Source organism: Myodes glareolus, chromosome 18 (genome assembly GCF_982192425.1).
Source record: "Myodes glareolus chromosome 18, mMyoGla1.1, whole genome shotgun sequence".
In the NCBI taxonomy this organism is placed as follows: domain Eukaryota; kingdom Metazoa; phylum Chordata; class Mammalia; order Rodentia; family Cricetidae; genus Myodes; species Myodes glareolus.
Window position 1 is genome coordinate 56539922 of NC_142043.1, and position 15392 is coordinate 56555313.

Below are 15392 nucleotides of genomic sequence, written 5' to 3' on the forward strand. Positions count from 1 at the left end.
AAATACACTGGGAAAAATTAAGTTTTTTAAATTCATCTTCAAAATTCTGATTACCTATCAGAGAGTTGCAGTGCTAGAAATAGAACTGAAAGCCTTGCACAGTCTAGGCAAGCTTCCTATCAGTTACATATATAAATCTCACCTCTCCCCTCCGTATGTTCCTCTGTTCCTACCTTGTCAAGTTCAGTGACTTCAAACCTACTTTCCCATGAACAAAGCAAAGAGAAACACCTGAGTCCCCTAGAGTTCTAAGTGCACAATCTCTGAGCATCTTCAGTACATAAAATACATGAGTGCGAAGTGACCCGTGCCTGAGGCCTGCTCAGTGGTGTGGGTTTGAAACTACTTGTTCTCTAAAACAGAACAGATGTTGAAGAGTGATAGCCTGGGCTTGTGAGGGCTTGTGGATGTGCCAGCTCAAAGGTGGGAAGATGCTTCTGGGCGGCAGTAACGATAAGGAAGGCTTCATTTCATACACCATGGCCTTTTGCTCTATACTAAACACTACCTGAGATTAAAGACTATTTCCCTTGCTTGCACAGGAACAATTAGACTTACACTGACCCAGTGAAACCCTAAGACAGGACGACAGTTCCACAAGAACATCAAGGACAGCTGAGAAAACTAGCACTTCATGCACAGTAGCCACAATGCACCATACCACAAACCATGGTGGCAAACTATCTGCAAAGGGCCACATGTGTACACTGCGGCTTCCCAGCCCAGGTCCTGTAGCAGAGCACCCAACATACCAAACCCGAGAAAGCATATGGCTGTGTTCCAATTCTATTCACAAACACTAAAGAGCATGTTAATTTTCACGTTTATGGTTTTCTTTTTAAAAACCTATTTAAATTATAAATACATTTCTAATGAATAGGCTCTGAAAAGCAGTCAGTCAGTGGCTGGACCTGGTCAGCTCAGCAGCTGGCTCTCCGGTAGCAGTCATGGACAATATTCAGATCTCTGACTTCGTAGACTTGCTTTTTCACATTTCTCATTTAAAAATTAGGCCACACAAGCTCTGTGAATATTCTCACATGAAAAAGTAATTCAGGAAAAAAATCCTCACCTTATAAGAAAAAAAATCTGTTAACCAAATAATTCATCTTAAAATACATAATTCAGAAACATGTTTGGAAAATTACAATTTTTATTCTATGCAATAAAAACAATATGCATAGACCTGGTACATAATTTTTTAGTTTTTACTTTAGGGAAAAAAATAATGAAAAAGGTTTGTAAATCTCTTTGTTCCTACTACTATAAAAAAGCTGTTATGATGTCAGCAATCACTTACATGTACAAGCATCAATTCTATACATCATTTGTGCCTAGGAATCACTTCATCTAATGAGTCTGAAAGCTTCTTTGATTACGCAGTTACGTCACAGCTCTGCCACAGCTGTGAAGGCAGCTCTGGCCCCAGAACACGGGGGCACACTTGCACGTAACAGTCATCAGTGTAAAAACTTCACACACCCATGGTATTGTCATCAGTGTAAAAACTTCACAAAACCTGACATAACTGGCACGAGTGTAAAAGTTACTTCACAGTCTATCTACCTCCATCAAACCCAGAATGATTCATCCCCACTACATGCAGATGCACGGGCAGTCTCATCCCCAGTTCTTAAGGAAAACGCAGAACTCTGCAGGATCTCCCACTGTCAGGGCTTGAGATTATAACAGAAATGTATTCAACAGGCAGAAGTCCATGGGCTACAGAAAAAGGAACTGAATAGCAACTGTTAACCGACCTTATCCTTTCTACTTTGACAGCGTAAGGCATTGAGACCTAACTGGTTTCTGGTGCCTAATCACAAAGACAGCTCATCTTCTATCTTTTACTTCTCAGGAATGTCTCCTGATCGTTTCACACTGCGACGGATGAGATCACTTCGTCCAACTTCAGCCATTTGCTCTTCCCAAGACTTCATTTCATTATCATAACGAATTCTATCATCTTTAGCAAGCTGAATGTATACCTGAGAAAGAGCGTTAAAATATTTTATTTAGAAAAGAGCAATTTATCTCTGGAATGCTTCCATCTACACAGAAACTCTATCACTATTCTCCATGCACTAAAGGAGAATACAGAAATAATTTTAAATAAAATGTTAGAGGAGAAAAGGTTAAAAGAGAAAGTGTTTAAGAAAGTGTTCTCCATCAGAAAAATTATCCACCATGATCCCAGAGATACAGAGATGGTTCAACATACGAAAATCTGTCAATATAATACATATAAAAAAAAAAACATTAGACCATCTCATTAGATTCTAAAAAAAAAACAAAAAACAAAAAACAAAAAAAACATTCAGAAAAATACAACATCCCTTCATGATAAAGGTCTTGGAGAGAGCAGGGATACAAAGAACATACTTAAACATAATATATAATAAAGGCAATAAACAGCAAGTCAACAGCCAACATCAAACTAAATGGAAAGAAACTCAAAGCAATCCCACTGAAACCAGGAACAAGACAAGGTTGTCCGCTCTCTCCATATCTATTCAATATAGTACTTGAGGTTCTAGCTAGAGCAATAAGACAACAAAAGGAGATCAAAGGAATACAATTCGGAAAAGAAGTCAAACTCTCACTATTTGTTGATGATATGATAGTTTACATAAGTGACCCCAAAAATTCTACTAAGGAACTTCTACAACTCAAACACTTTTAGTAATGTAGGAGGATACAAGATTAAATAAAAAATAAATAAATAAATAAAAATATAAATAAATCAGGGGCTGGTGAGATGGCTCAGAGGTTAAGAGCACTGCCTGCTCTTCCAAAGGTCCTGAGTTCAATTCCCAGCAACCACAAGGTGGCTCACAACCATCTGTAATGGAGTCTGGTACCCTCTTCTGGCCTGCAGGCATACACACAGACAGAATATTGTATACATTTAAAAAAAAAAAATCAGCCCTCCTTTACACAGATGATAAATGGCCTGAGAAAAGAAAATAGAGAAACGTCACCCTTCTCATAAAATATCTTAGTGTAACTCTAACCAAACAAGTAAAAGACCTGTCTGACAAGAACTTTAAATCTTTGAAGAAAGAAATTGAAGAAGAAACCAGAAAATGGAAAGATTTCCCATGCTCTTGAGTAGGTAGAATTAACACAGTAAAAAAGGAAATCTTACCAAAAGCAATCTACTGATTCAATGTAATGCCCATCAAAATCCCAGTAAAATTCTTCACAGACCTCGAAAGAATGGTACTCAACTTCATATGGAAAAGCAAAAAACCCAGAATAGCTAAAACAATCCTGTATAATAAAGGAACTTCTGGAGGCATCACAATCCCTGACTTCAAACTTCACCACAGAGAAACAGTGCTGAAAACAGCCTGGTATTGGCATAAAAACAGGAGGACCAATGGAACCGAGTCGAAGACTCACAACTACGAACATCTAATTTTTGACAAAGAAGCAAAAAAAAAATCAAATGGAAAAAAGAAAGCATATTTAACAAATGGTGCTGGTATAACTGAATATCAACATGTAGAAGAATGAAAATAGACCCCTATCTATCACCACGCACAAAACACAAGTCCAAATGGATCAAAGACCTCAACATAAAGCAAGCCACACTGAATCTCATAGAAAACAAAGTGGGAAGTACACTTGAACGCATTGGCATAGGAGACCACTTCCTAAATATAGCCCCAGCAGCACAGACACTGAGAGAAACTACTAATAAATGGGACCTCCTGAAACTAAGAAGCAAAGGACACGGTCAACAAGACAAAACAGCAGCCTACAGAATGAGAAAAGATCTTCACCAACCACACATCAGAAAGAGGGCTGCTGATCTCCAAATTACACAAAGAACTCAAGAAATTGGTCATCAAAAGAACAAATAATCCAATAAAAAAAATGGGGTACAGACCTAAACAGAGAACTCTCAACAGAGGAATCTAAAATGATTGAAAGACAATTAAAAAAAATGTTCAACATCCTTAGCCATCAGAGAAATGCAAATCAAAACAACTCTGAGATTCCATCTTATACCTGTAAGATTGGCTAAGATCAAAAACACTGATAACAACTTTGCTGGAGAGGTTGTGGGGTAAAGGGAACACTTCTGAATTGCTGGTGGGAGTGCGAACTGTAAAGCCGCTTTGGATTTCTGTATGGCGATTTCTCAGAAAATTAGGAAACAATCCAAAGGATGCTCAATCATACCACAAGGACATGTGCTCAACTATGTCCGCAGCAGCATTGTTTGTCATAGCCAGAACCTGGACACAATCTAAATGCCCCTTGACTGAAGAATGGATAAAGAAAATGTAAAGAAAAAATAATGACATCTTGAAATTTGAGGGCAAATGGATGGATCTAGAAAGCATCATATTGAGTGAAGTAACCCAGACCCAGAAAGACAATTATCATATGTACTCACTCATAAGTGGCTTTTAGACATAAAGCCAAAAAAAAAAAAAAAAAAGCAAGCCTACAATTCACAAGAAACATACATGGACCTAATGTACACGGGAAGTAGAAAAAGGCAAGATCTCCTGAGTAAATCTGGAGCATGAGGACCATGGGAGAAGGTAGAATGGGAGGGGGGAGGAGAAAAATACATACCTCAATAAAAGCAATTAGAAAGAAATAAAGTGTTGTCCAAGGTAGGTAGGTTGTTAATTTAGGGACTTAGGGGAGAGAAGAGGGAGGGGCAGGTGGGACAAGACATGTTTTAAATGTTAGTTTATTTACTGACATCCTCCAAGCTGGCCTTAATGAAGGCAGTCTGAGTACTCCCTTCACTGGCGCTGCAACATGAGCCAAGCCTAATCTGATGTACTCGAAGGTACTCTAAATGGACACATGAAGCCGAAACTGCACTACTCACCTGCTTTTCGTCACTAGATAGATTTTTCCAAGCCTCATTTATAGTCTTCAGTTTTCCCTGGAAGACAACAGACAGTTAAGATGTACACAACTAAGAAGGCAGCAAAACAGACCATTTCCCATTTACCCCAACAAAGAACTCAGCTGTCATTCATAAGCAACATCCACTGACTTCTTTCTACTGGACTGCTACATTTTTATTGAGCTATTACATTTTCATTTACGTTTCGAAATGTAACATGAGTATGAAATACAATAATTATCTCTTTTGATCAAAAATGCCTGTATTCATCTCCACTCTATCATAAACTAACTTCACAGGTTGTTTTCTTCCCTGTAGTTTTTTTATTCTAAATTTTGTGCCTAGATATTTAGGGATCATCCTAGGAATGGAGCAAACAGTCCTTAATTCTGCTCATCTGATCAGCTAACCTAGGTGGTATCACAGCAAAGAGGCCACTTTACATCTCTCAGACTTTGTTCACATAAAGTCATAGAAGGCAGGGGACAACAGAACATGGTTGTTTTGCAATTTCCTCCACACTCTATTAAATAAAGTCTAAAGCATAAATGCACGTGGACAATAACCAACAGAAGAGGGCAGTATCCACCTAAACTGTGGACAGTAGCAGGCTGGAATGGGAACTGGATTGGCTGACACTGGTTGCAGTGCCCAGAGGCAGTAAGGAGAACCTGGGAGCACCAGATTTACAAGGCAAAATCCAGTGTCCCAGAGGCAGCACCGGGTTGGGGGTCACAGAGGGGAAGGTAAAAAGAAACTTAAATGCCCACCATGGCAGATTTCAAACATTCACATTCCAAGAGAGTAAAACAGTCATAGTGAAGAATAGGAACTCTTGAGGACAATGGCATCTTGCAAAAAGGCAAGGGAAATACATGAAAACATATAGTATCTAGGGGACAGGGAAGGAAGTTCAAAAACAAGAAAATGAGAAGACACTCAGAAGGTCTATACACAAATACAAGCTATATAGAGTCTAAACAGAAACCAACAAGCAAAGAAGTCAAATCAAAAAGAACCCAAACTCAAACTGGTTTTATCTAAAAATTTCTAAAATGATATTTTTCTTTGTGTGCACATGTATATGCGCACACAATAAAGATTAGAAGACAACTTACAGGAGCCAGTTCTCACCTTCCGCCATGCAGGTCAGAGAAATCAAACTCAGGTAAGGTGCCTTTACCAGATGACCATCCCACCAGCCCAGACTTTATTTTTTTGTCTTATTTATTTATTTTTATTATTTATTTTTTGTTTTAGTTTGGTTTTTCGAGACAAGGTTTCTTAAACCGTCCTGGCTGTCCTAGAACTCACTCTGTATACCATGCTGGCCTTGAACTCAAAGAGATACACCTGTTTCTGCCTCCCAAGTGCTGGGATTAAAGGCTTATGCCATCACTACCTGGCTCAGAATTTTTTAATCTGTCGTTTTGAGGACAACCTGGGTGGCCTCATACTCTTGATCTTTCTACCTTAACTACCCAACTGCTGATGGTATTTCTCAAAACTCATAGTGGCTAGTAAACCAGTGGTAATTCTGAAATGCTGAAGAAACATTATTTTCAAACCATAACTCGATGGTTAATCTAAAAACACAGGAAAAAGGCACTTGAAAAAAAACTTGAAATACTAATCGCCCACATATCCTTAATTAAGAAAAAGCTAGAATGAGAATAAATCAAGAAATACAAGCAAAGGCACACGGGCACTGATGCAGGAGCTTGGCATGCTGGTGTACACTGGACAGATGGCAGCCGCCAATCTGGAATAAACCAGAAGCTTCAAACTGATCTGACATCATACTAAATGTACTGAGCTAGTGAGCACTGACAAACTGGGATTCAAAAAAGATCATAAATGAAACTGGGTAATTTCAATGTTTCCTTTGTAAATATGCTGGGGATTAACTGCTGATAAGCCCCTCCTGCATATGTATGCATGTGTTAGTATCTATGTACATCTGTATGTATATGTATCTATGTGTTTGTGTGCACCTATGCATGCACATACGCATATGTACATGTGCATATGTGTACACACGTCTATGTATGTGAGTCTATGTGTGGGGGCATTAGGAGGCTGGAGTGTTTGCAGATGTTCTCATGTGGCTCAAGTTGGCCTAGAATTCTCTTTGTGATCTAGGACAGCCTTGATCTCTCAAGGACTGGGAGCACAAACATGAGCCACCCATCTAACTTAGCCAGTATTTTTAAATGAATAAAATTATAATCAAGTTATATTCTCATTACTAAGGACAGGGCCCAGTCATTCAGGCTGATAGGTAATTCTAGGGTACAGCCTGCAAGCCAGAATAGATGTATTAAAAGTTCTCACCAGCACAGAGCTTTCCTATAGTAGTTTTAAAACAAAAACATAAATGTACCTAGACCCAAAGTAAATCAGTGACGGAGGAAACTCTAATGATCAAAATGGCGAAATTCTAACAATCAAAAAGGTAAACCTGCATTTTAGTATCAGGGAGTCACAAAAATTAAAATCGCAAAGAGAACTTCTGCCATGATCATGGCTGCTAATGCTGCCACCAACCCCTGCACTCTTGCCAGTAAAGCTTGTAGACAAGTGCACAGTCAAGAACTCACACTGTGGCGGGGCAACAGACATTTCTTTTCTAGATTTGAGGGTGATCAGTATGATGCTGGAAGATGCCAGAGTTTGGAACAGTACAAGAAGGATTGCTAAACTGATCCAATTTTGGTAAGTGGAAGTAGAAAAAAAACAATGTTGGGTACTAGAAAAGGGCCCAAGAAGGAATTTCTTTGACTTCCACAAGATTCTAACTTTTTTTTTGCTGTTTCTGACTTTTAATGGTTAGGCTCTTAAAAGCCATTTCCATTAAAGGAAAATACTTCGAAGATGAACATCCATTTTTCTAAGCAAATCATGGTTACTCTGGAAAAATAACAGTATGACTTTATTAAACACTAAAAAATAAAGGTGTTTAAGGGAAAATAAATAAAATTTTAAAATCCCAAAGAAAAGTGATTAAGTAGTCAATACAAACCTGAGAAGAGCCACGCTACACATATATTTCACATGTAAGTGCATGGTCAGAGGACCGGTGGCTGAATGACAGAACCAGTCACCTCCAGTGATGAGCCTAGCGCGCTTAACCGCCCAGTGAGTGACTTGGACATCACGAGGAAAACAGCGGCTACTGTCACTCTTGAGAGGATATGGCATGGGCTTTGGGTCCACCACATCACACTCTATGACTATGTCCACACGCACAGCACGTTCCCACTGCAGAGGTATAGTGGAGGTTCATAGATGTGAGCCTGTTCCACCTTGACTAAAGGTCAGTGAATTTGAGGTTAATTTTGCTTCCAAAGTTGTTGACAACAGGTGTGGCTACAAACAAGAGATCCTGACCTAGGTGTGGTTAATAAATATTTTGAGTATAGAGGTGGATCCGCTCCACCTTGTTATTCCTGCTCCTTCAAAGGATCAAAGGATATTGGCAGGAGGTTCCAGGGGAGTGGCTGCCTGCAGGAAACTTGGTCTATTCCTTATATCATGTTAATAAAGTCTGTTGCCTCCCCCTCCCTTTCTGGAATGAAGTATATAAGCATGTGGAAAATAACCGTGGGTGGTTCAGTATTCACTGAATGTCCCTCCCAATGCTGTTCTGTGTTTCTGCCTCTTATTTCTCTCATAGCCTTTTGCTTAACAGTTCTAATCCTCGCGTTCCTACCCTGTCGGCTAGATCCCGATAGGTGTAACCAATCTTGTTAAAGGACAAGGCATGAAGAGAGCTCATGCCCATCCTCAGAACCAGCCCTAATCTCATTCTTTCTGGGGATGCTGACACTAAAAAGCTGCAGGAGTAGAGCATTTCTAGAAGAATCTTAACTTCTCATGATACAAACATATTAGGTCTCCCCCGCCCCCAGACAGGGTTTCCTGCCCTGGAACTCACTCTGTAGACCAGGCTGCCTCAACCTCAGATCCACCTGTCTCTGCTTCCTGAGTGCTGGGATTAAAGGTGTGTGCTACCACCTCCCAGCTTAGTGTTATGTCTCCCTCTTTTCTTTTCTCTTCTCTCTTTTTTCTTCCCAAGACAGGGTTTTTCTGTATAACAATCCTGGCTGTCCTGGAACTCAATCTGTACACCAGGCTGGCCTAGAATTCAGATAGATCCACCTGCCTCTCCGTGCTGGGGATTAAAGGCATACGCCGGCACCGCCAGACATGTTATGTCTCCTAAAAGGGTTTATATTATATAGAGTTGTGTGTATGTGTCTGTATGAACCATAAAAACAGAAAGGTAACTTAATTAGAAATGTTCTGAATGTTGTTCTAGTGTGTATGCATAAAGTATGTATGGCAACCTATAGTCACCATATACCCAACTGTATGTAGTAAGAACAAGAACTTTTGTTGTTCCAGTGCTGGCAATCAAACCCGAGGTATCACACAGACCCAGCTAGCTCTGCCAGTGAACTATACACTCAGCTCCAAGGATTTTTTTATTGTTGTTCAAAGAGACACAATAAATTTCCACATTTTCTATTTTCTTCATTATGTGACATGACAGACATACAACTTCTTACATGATTTTAAACTAAAATAAATACAAACCTGCAAACAACCTGCAGCTCTGCTTACCTGAGCAGAGGCATCTTTAGCCTGTTGGAAGCTTTCACATACATAAATGTTGTATGCTGATCGAGGTCTTTTTGGTTTTCCAAGCAAAGTTAATTCCTGAATAATAATAAAAACGTCAGATACAGACACCAGAAACATCTAACAAAGCCTAATATCTAACAAAACAATTCACAACAATGTATAACAGAATCGGACAGGGACTTGCGGGCTGCCACCTCTGCTTCCCAAGTGCTAACATGGATGACAGCCTGCGCCACCACCCGCAGTGTGATTTGTATATAAAGTATGTTTGTTACATCTTGGAAGTCAAACATTTTTCCAAGAATAAAATCTTAAAAACTGTAATATAATGAGGCATTTCTCCTAAAACATTTTTTTTAATCATGGTTTCCTCCTTGCAGGATACATAATCATATTGGTCCAATCAATACATGCCTCCACTGAGCCTCATAAACACAGGACTATTTAGTAACCTTATCTCACCCCTTCTTTTAATACTCATAACATTAAAAGTTCCAAAGATGTATTCAATTCTTAGCAAGTGCCAGAAGGGGAACCACAGGATAGGCATGCAACATCTCTTGCACTTGGTCCCATATTCACTGTGATAGATATTGTACTCTCCCATTGATTGTATGTATTTGGAGACTAGCCGTATCTGAATTTATAAAATCCTGGGGTGGGTGAGATGGCACAGCAGATAAAGGTATGTATTGCACAACCCTGTAAAGGTGAAAGGACAGAATCAACTTCACAAAGTTGTCCTCTGACCTGTAAGTCAGACCCCTCCCCCACACTGCAAACACATATACAAAATTAATAAAATAAAGGGGGGAGGTCTGGGAGGTGTTAGAAGACCAAGGGTATTAAATACCTACAGTCCTATCTACATGAGTTTTATTACAAAAACCACAACAGCACTCCCTAAATAAAGAAAAATGGAGCTTGAAACAGTGGCCTTCATGTGAATTAATAAAAATTAGGAAACAGAAAACTTAAGCATGCAGATAGAAGTTTTAACAGCTATTTCTTTGAAAGGAAATAGAATCCTACTTGAATAACTGGCATTTTCCTCTGATATGTTGATGAAGGAATTTAGTATGTTTTAGCAACCTTCAAATTCATGGTCCTCTACAGACAATTCAAATGTGAAAGTTACTGTAGAAGGAAGACTCGGAGTAAAGATTCAAACTGTGCATCATTCACTCGTTTCATAACTCAAGCTTCGGACCAATCCTACTGACTGTTGCAACCAGGACTTTCCAGACACACCATATGAGCTATAACCACCCTGCTTTTGTCTAAATGGTGTGCTCAGCAGTATTCTGCTATCACGTCTACTGTCACTGACACAAGGGACAACTACCTAGACTCTTGGTTGACATTTTTCCACAGGAAAAGAGTATTGCAATGATACTTACTCTCTTTCTTATTGAAGCTTTCTTTTTTAAACGTTTTTGTCTGACTTCTTTCTCAAAAGATACCAACTGAGTTGGCGTTAGCTGGTCTTTAAACTTGCTCATAGCTTCTTTGTACGCTTTCCATTCTGCCTTAAAATCAGCTTCATACACCTATACATTAAAAACCCAAATAAAAATCAATGACCTGGTTCTGGCAAGCTCAACACATCACATTTGCCAGGGACAAGCAGGTGAAAATGTGCTCTGAGATTTACTTTTCACACTCTTGCTAATCATGGTGCAAGGACTGCAACTGACCATCCTTCCTCATGGTTGTCAACCACTAACCTACACTCTACCCATCCATATCAACATCATTTATAAAACAAAAGATAGAGAACACTTGTGTGGATATGACTGTTAAGGAAAGAGAAAACTAAGATGGTAACACAGCTGGGAAAGTACTTGCCATGGCCAGTGTCCATAACCCTCATTGCTGGGGATGGGTGGGGGCAGAGAGGGGTGGATCCACGGAGATTGCTAGCCAGCCAGTTTAGATCAGTTGGCAAACTATGAGCACAAGCAGAGACTCCACCCAAAAGACAAAAGTATGAGCTAACTAGCCTTTGAAAAATTTGACATCCCTAACTACACAACTACTGAAAACATAAACACTTACTTTTTTTTCTGCCTCCGGTAGTTCCCTCCATGCAGCCCCAATTTTTCTAATCAGTTCTGAAAGTTTTGCATCTACAAATTAGAACAGAATCAAAATGGATGTCTCAATTCTATTTCTTAGGGGTTAATGTCTACAAGCTTTTGAAAATAGCCTAGTGGCTCACTCTGAAATCAAGTGAATTACATACATCTCTACACCCTCCAGACACAATGTTACAGACTACCAAAGACAGCCCTCAGAAAGCCACTGCTACTGTAAGCACCAGAGTAATCAACTGCTTCAGGTTTCTTACTTCTGTATTTCAATAGAAACAGTTTGTCACGTCTTTCAGAAATCATTGTTAGTAACCCCAAATAAACTACCAATTAGTCTTGTTGATACAATACCATCTTGCATTTCAATTATAGAAATGCCATTCAGAGGGCTGGAGAGATGGCTCAGCGGTTAAGAGCACTGCCTGCTCTTCTGAGGGTCCTGAGTTCAATTCCCAGCAACCACATGGTGGCTCACAACCATCCAAAATGAGGTCTGGTGCCCTCTTCTGGCCTTCAGGCATACATGCAGAAAGAATATTGCATACATAATAAATAAATAAAAAAGAAATACCATTCAGATATAAAAGTATTATAAAATTAATCCATTATTCTCCAGTCCTTTGTCTTAACCGGAGACACAACTGTTTAGTGCCAAGTCTTACATTTTAGAAGACAGGAGTATGGGTATAATCATGTCTCTTAAACATTCACTGTCTGTCCCTTACCTCCAACAGAAGTACTTTAATTACAGCCCACATGATTTTCACAAGTGCCCTGTGAGGTACTTTAAGTAAAAGGACATTGAAAATCTTAAGGAACGACCAACTTTTTCAGCTATTATCTTTATATTATTACTCTTTTCTTTCTCTTTTTTTCCAAAACTCAGATAATTTTCAACGAAGCTAGCAATGATCTGTATAGACCATTATATTTTACAGAACACTTCCTGGTAAGTTATTTTATTGCACCTTTACAAACAATGTCCGGTTGAAGAAGTAACTGCTAAGCAAGAGCTAAATGAAGATAAATGAATTTGCAGGGCCATGGTGGTGCACAACTTTAATGCCAGCGCAGCACTTGGGAGGCAAAGGCAGGCAGATCTCAGTGAGTTTGAGATCAGCCTGGTCTACAAAGTGAGTTCCAGGACAGCCACAACGATTACAAACCCTGCCTCAAAAAAACCAAAGAGAAAGGGGGGGTATATAAATTCGTCAGGGGGACTTTTAAGCCCAGGGCAACTAGATCTCAACTTTATATTTTTTCTCTAGAGTGCTCTCCACTCTACAGGTTATTTTTAAAAATACTGTTCTCATTTCTCAATTGTATTTAAAGAATTTCTATTAGTTATAAAATATTATACAGACCATTAAAGAAAATGACTGTTGCCAGATGGTCTGGCAGTGCAAATCAAGATTGCAAGATGAAAAAGAAAAATCACGTTAGAGAAGAGCATTAAGTCACAAACTTCTTACCTGGGTGTTTAGCTTTAAATTTGGGTAGCTGTTCTGTAGAAAATCGAAGGTATGAAGTCAAAGGTTTCTTTGGATGATTACCCACGTTGGATGAAAAACATTTCGGAATACAGACAAGGCTACACACGGATTAAAGAATCGAATGTCAGGATGTCAGCTATTTATCACTCCTGTACAGACCTCACGTTCTAAATACAATGTCAGCCAAGGCGCTAAACAACCAACACCGGCACCAGAAATGTTAATAACCTTTATTTCTCTCTCCTCTGCTGTGCTAAGAACAAATTCAAGGGCTTCACTTGTAGAAGCACGCTAAAAAAGTCCTCCACAACCAGCTACTCCCCAGCCTTAAGACTTACTTTATAACCCTGCCCTAACCATGTAAGAGACTGCTGGGCAGTAGCCTGCAAACGCGGCGCCCTGGGTGACCTAGTCAAATGGAAAAGGGGGTTGTAGGTTTGAAGCACCCGTCCTGGCGCCCTGGGGGACCTAGCCAAACAGAAGAGGCTGAAGTGTTAAAGCACAAAACCTGTCAATCAGGACAGAACAGGGGCTAGCGTTCCGCGCCACAGCTCCGGCTCCGCCTCCAGGGCACGAGAGGAAGGCGGGAGCCCTGGGCGCCCAAAGGTAGAAGGTGACAGGAAGTGGAGGGTCGGACACCAAAAGCGCGAGACCCCTGGCGACCCGGAGACTCGGGTGGAACGAGAGGGCAGACGGGATGATGGACGTGCGGCGCCTCTCGCCCCGCGGCCTACCTGAGCGGCGAGGGCAGGCGACCCCCGCAGCCTGCGCATATCTCGGCCCCCGAGCGTCCGAGTGCTCTTAGCGCGCCCCACATTCCCCGGAACAGCGCCATCGCTCGGGCCGGCGATGCGCTGGCTCGGCGCCGCTTGCGGACAGCCGTCGTGGTACACACCACGGTGCCCACACAGCCGAACAAGCCGCGTGGGAGCCCCGGGCGTTTGTTATCATGCCCGCCGCGCGCGGGGCACTATGGGAAGCCCGGACTTCCGGTCTGAGGCAGGAGGCGGGGCGGACGGAAAGCGGTGTGCGTCCGTCCCCCCCCTTCCCCGCACTTCGGTGGGCGGGGCTGGGAAGGGGCGGAGCCTGCCCAGGAGGGCTTGGTCTGAAGCTGGTGTTTCTGAGCCGCGGGGCGGGGGCTGCTGGTCGCCCCGCCGTGTGTTCTGTTTTGCAGCTTGCAGGCTGTTGCGGGACAGGGACCACACCCGCCAGCTCAGGTCAGTGACGCTGGTGCTGCGGTTTGTGTCACAGTGCCTGGCCCCTGAGGTCAGAGAAGAGTGCAGTACTGCAGATGCCGGAGCCGCAGACTGCCTGAATCCCACTGTGCCTCATCTGAGCCCACAGGAGAGCACGGGGCTACTGGGGGGTGGAGGAGCGGGAGGAGTGGTCATGAAACTCATCCCTCTGAATGCCGTCTTCTCTTTTATAATTAATAGAAAAGAGTTCCCAGGATGGCACAGTGAGAAGAGGCGCTTGACCCCAAAGCTGGCAAGCCGAGTTCAATGCCATGGTGTGGAAGACAGAACCAACTCAAGCAAGTTGCCCTCTGACCTACACACACACACACACACACACACACACACACACACACTAAAATGTGTCAATAAACAACCCAGGTTTGTTTTCATCAGATATCAACCATTACGATGTAGTGATTTTATTGTAAATGCGTATTTACAAAGGAAACATTGCTTGAACTTTCTTTGAACAGAAAGGACATCTGGATTTTATTTACCTCTAAGAAACAAACAGCACAGCCTTTCCCTGGATTTTGTTCTCAATGTCCACAATTCCACTGTCCGTCTGAACCTCGTGGTTCAAGTGTGCTACATGTAACCAAGATTTCTTTTCAGCTCTACATCCACAGACCCACTGAGGGTCATTACCTCATGGTTCCTGTAGTCTCAACAGAACCCAGACCTCACCTTGCAGGCCCATCGCCTTAGACCCAATTTTAAAATTCGATGAACAAGAATCACGATCTTTGCACTCTACCTAAATTTCCCACTTCACTCATCCAAGTCGATAATTTCTTAAATCATTTTAGAATCTCCACATTGACGCTCCACTCAGTAAGCCACTGTTGGTGCGGATGGATGGAGCCAACTTCCAGTATGCATCCTCATGGATGTTACGGCCAGAAATAGCCTGAAAAAATCACTTCTCTTCAAAGGAGAAAAAAAAATGCACTCACTGTCAAGAAAGGGTAGCTATTGAGGAAATTGAAAAGAACAGAAAGTGAGTCCGTGGGGCTATGGAAATGGCTCAGTCAATAACGAA

General features: G+C 41.3%; 1 protein-coding gene and 1 long non-coding RNA gene across 3 annotated transcripts; one reads left to right on the top strand and one right to left on the bottom strand.

Moving 5' to 3' along the window:
• Positions 1–1135: 1135 nt before the first annotated feature.
• On the bottom strand, positions 1136–14075 carry Tfam (transcription factor A, mitochondrial). Of its 2 annotated transcripts, none has more exons than XM_048451525.3 (7): positions 13847–14075; positions 13092–13210; positions 11585–11655; positions 10927–11076; positions 9479–9601; positions 4859–4915; positions 1136–1988 (listed from the first exon to the last, which is right to left on the bottom strand). In XM_048451525.3, the coding sequence occupies exons 1-7, from the start codon at positions 13945–13947 to the stop codon at positions 1848–1850; spliced, it is 762 nt and encodes a 253-aa protein (XP_048307482.1). In that variant the 5' UTR covers positions 13948–14075; the 3' UTR covers positions 1136–1847. The 2 variants fall into 2 exon arrangements, with proteins under 2 accessions (XP_048307482.1, XP_048307483.1); XM_048451526.3 differs by having other exon boundaries at positions 9506–9601; positions 13847–14073.
• A 57-nt stretch (positions 14076–14132) lies between these two features.
• LOC148119163 (uncharacterized) lies at positions 14133–14744 on the top strand. Its single transcript, XR_015735486.1, has 2 exons — positions 14133–14329; positions 14549–14744. It is a non-coding gene; the product is annotated as an uncharacterized LOC148119163 (long non-coding RNA).
• The last annotated feature ends 648 nt before the right edge of the window (positions 14745–15392 follow it).

Coding starts and splice junctions, on each gene's coding strand:
- Tfam (XM_048451525.3), bottom strand. CDS start 13,947: ATGGCGCTGTTCCGGGGAATGTGGGGCGCGCTAAGAGCACTCGGACGC. Junction 11,656..13,091: donor ATTTAAAGCTAAACACCCAG/GTAAGAAGTTTG, acceptor TCTAATTTGTAG/ATGCAAAACTTTCAGAACTG. Junction 9,602..10,926: donor AAGCTTCAATAAGAAAGAGA/GTAAGTATCATT, acceptor ATTATTATTCAG/GAATTAACTTTGCTTGGAAA.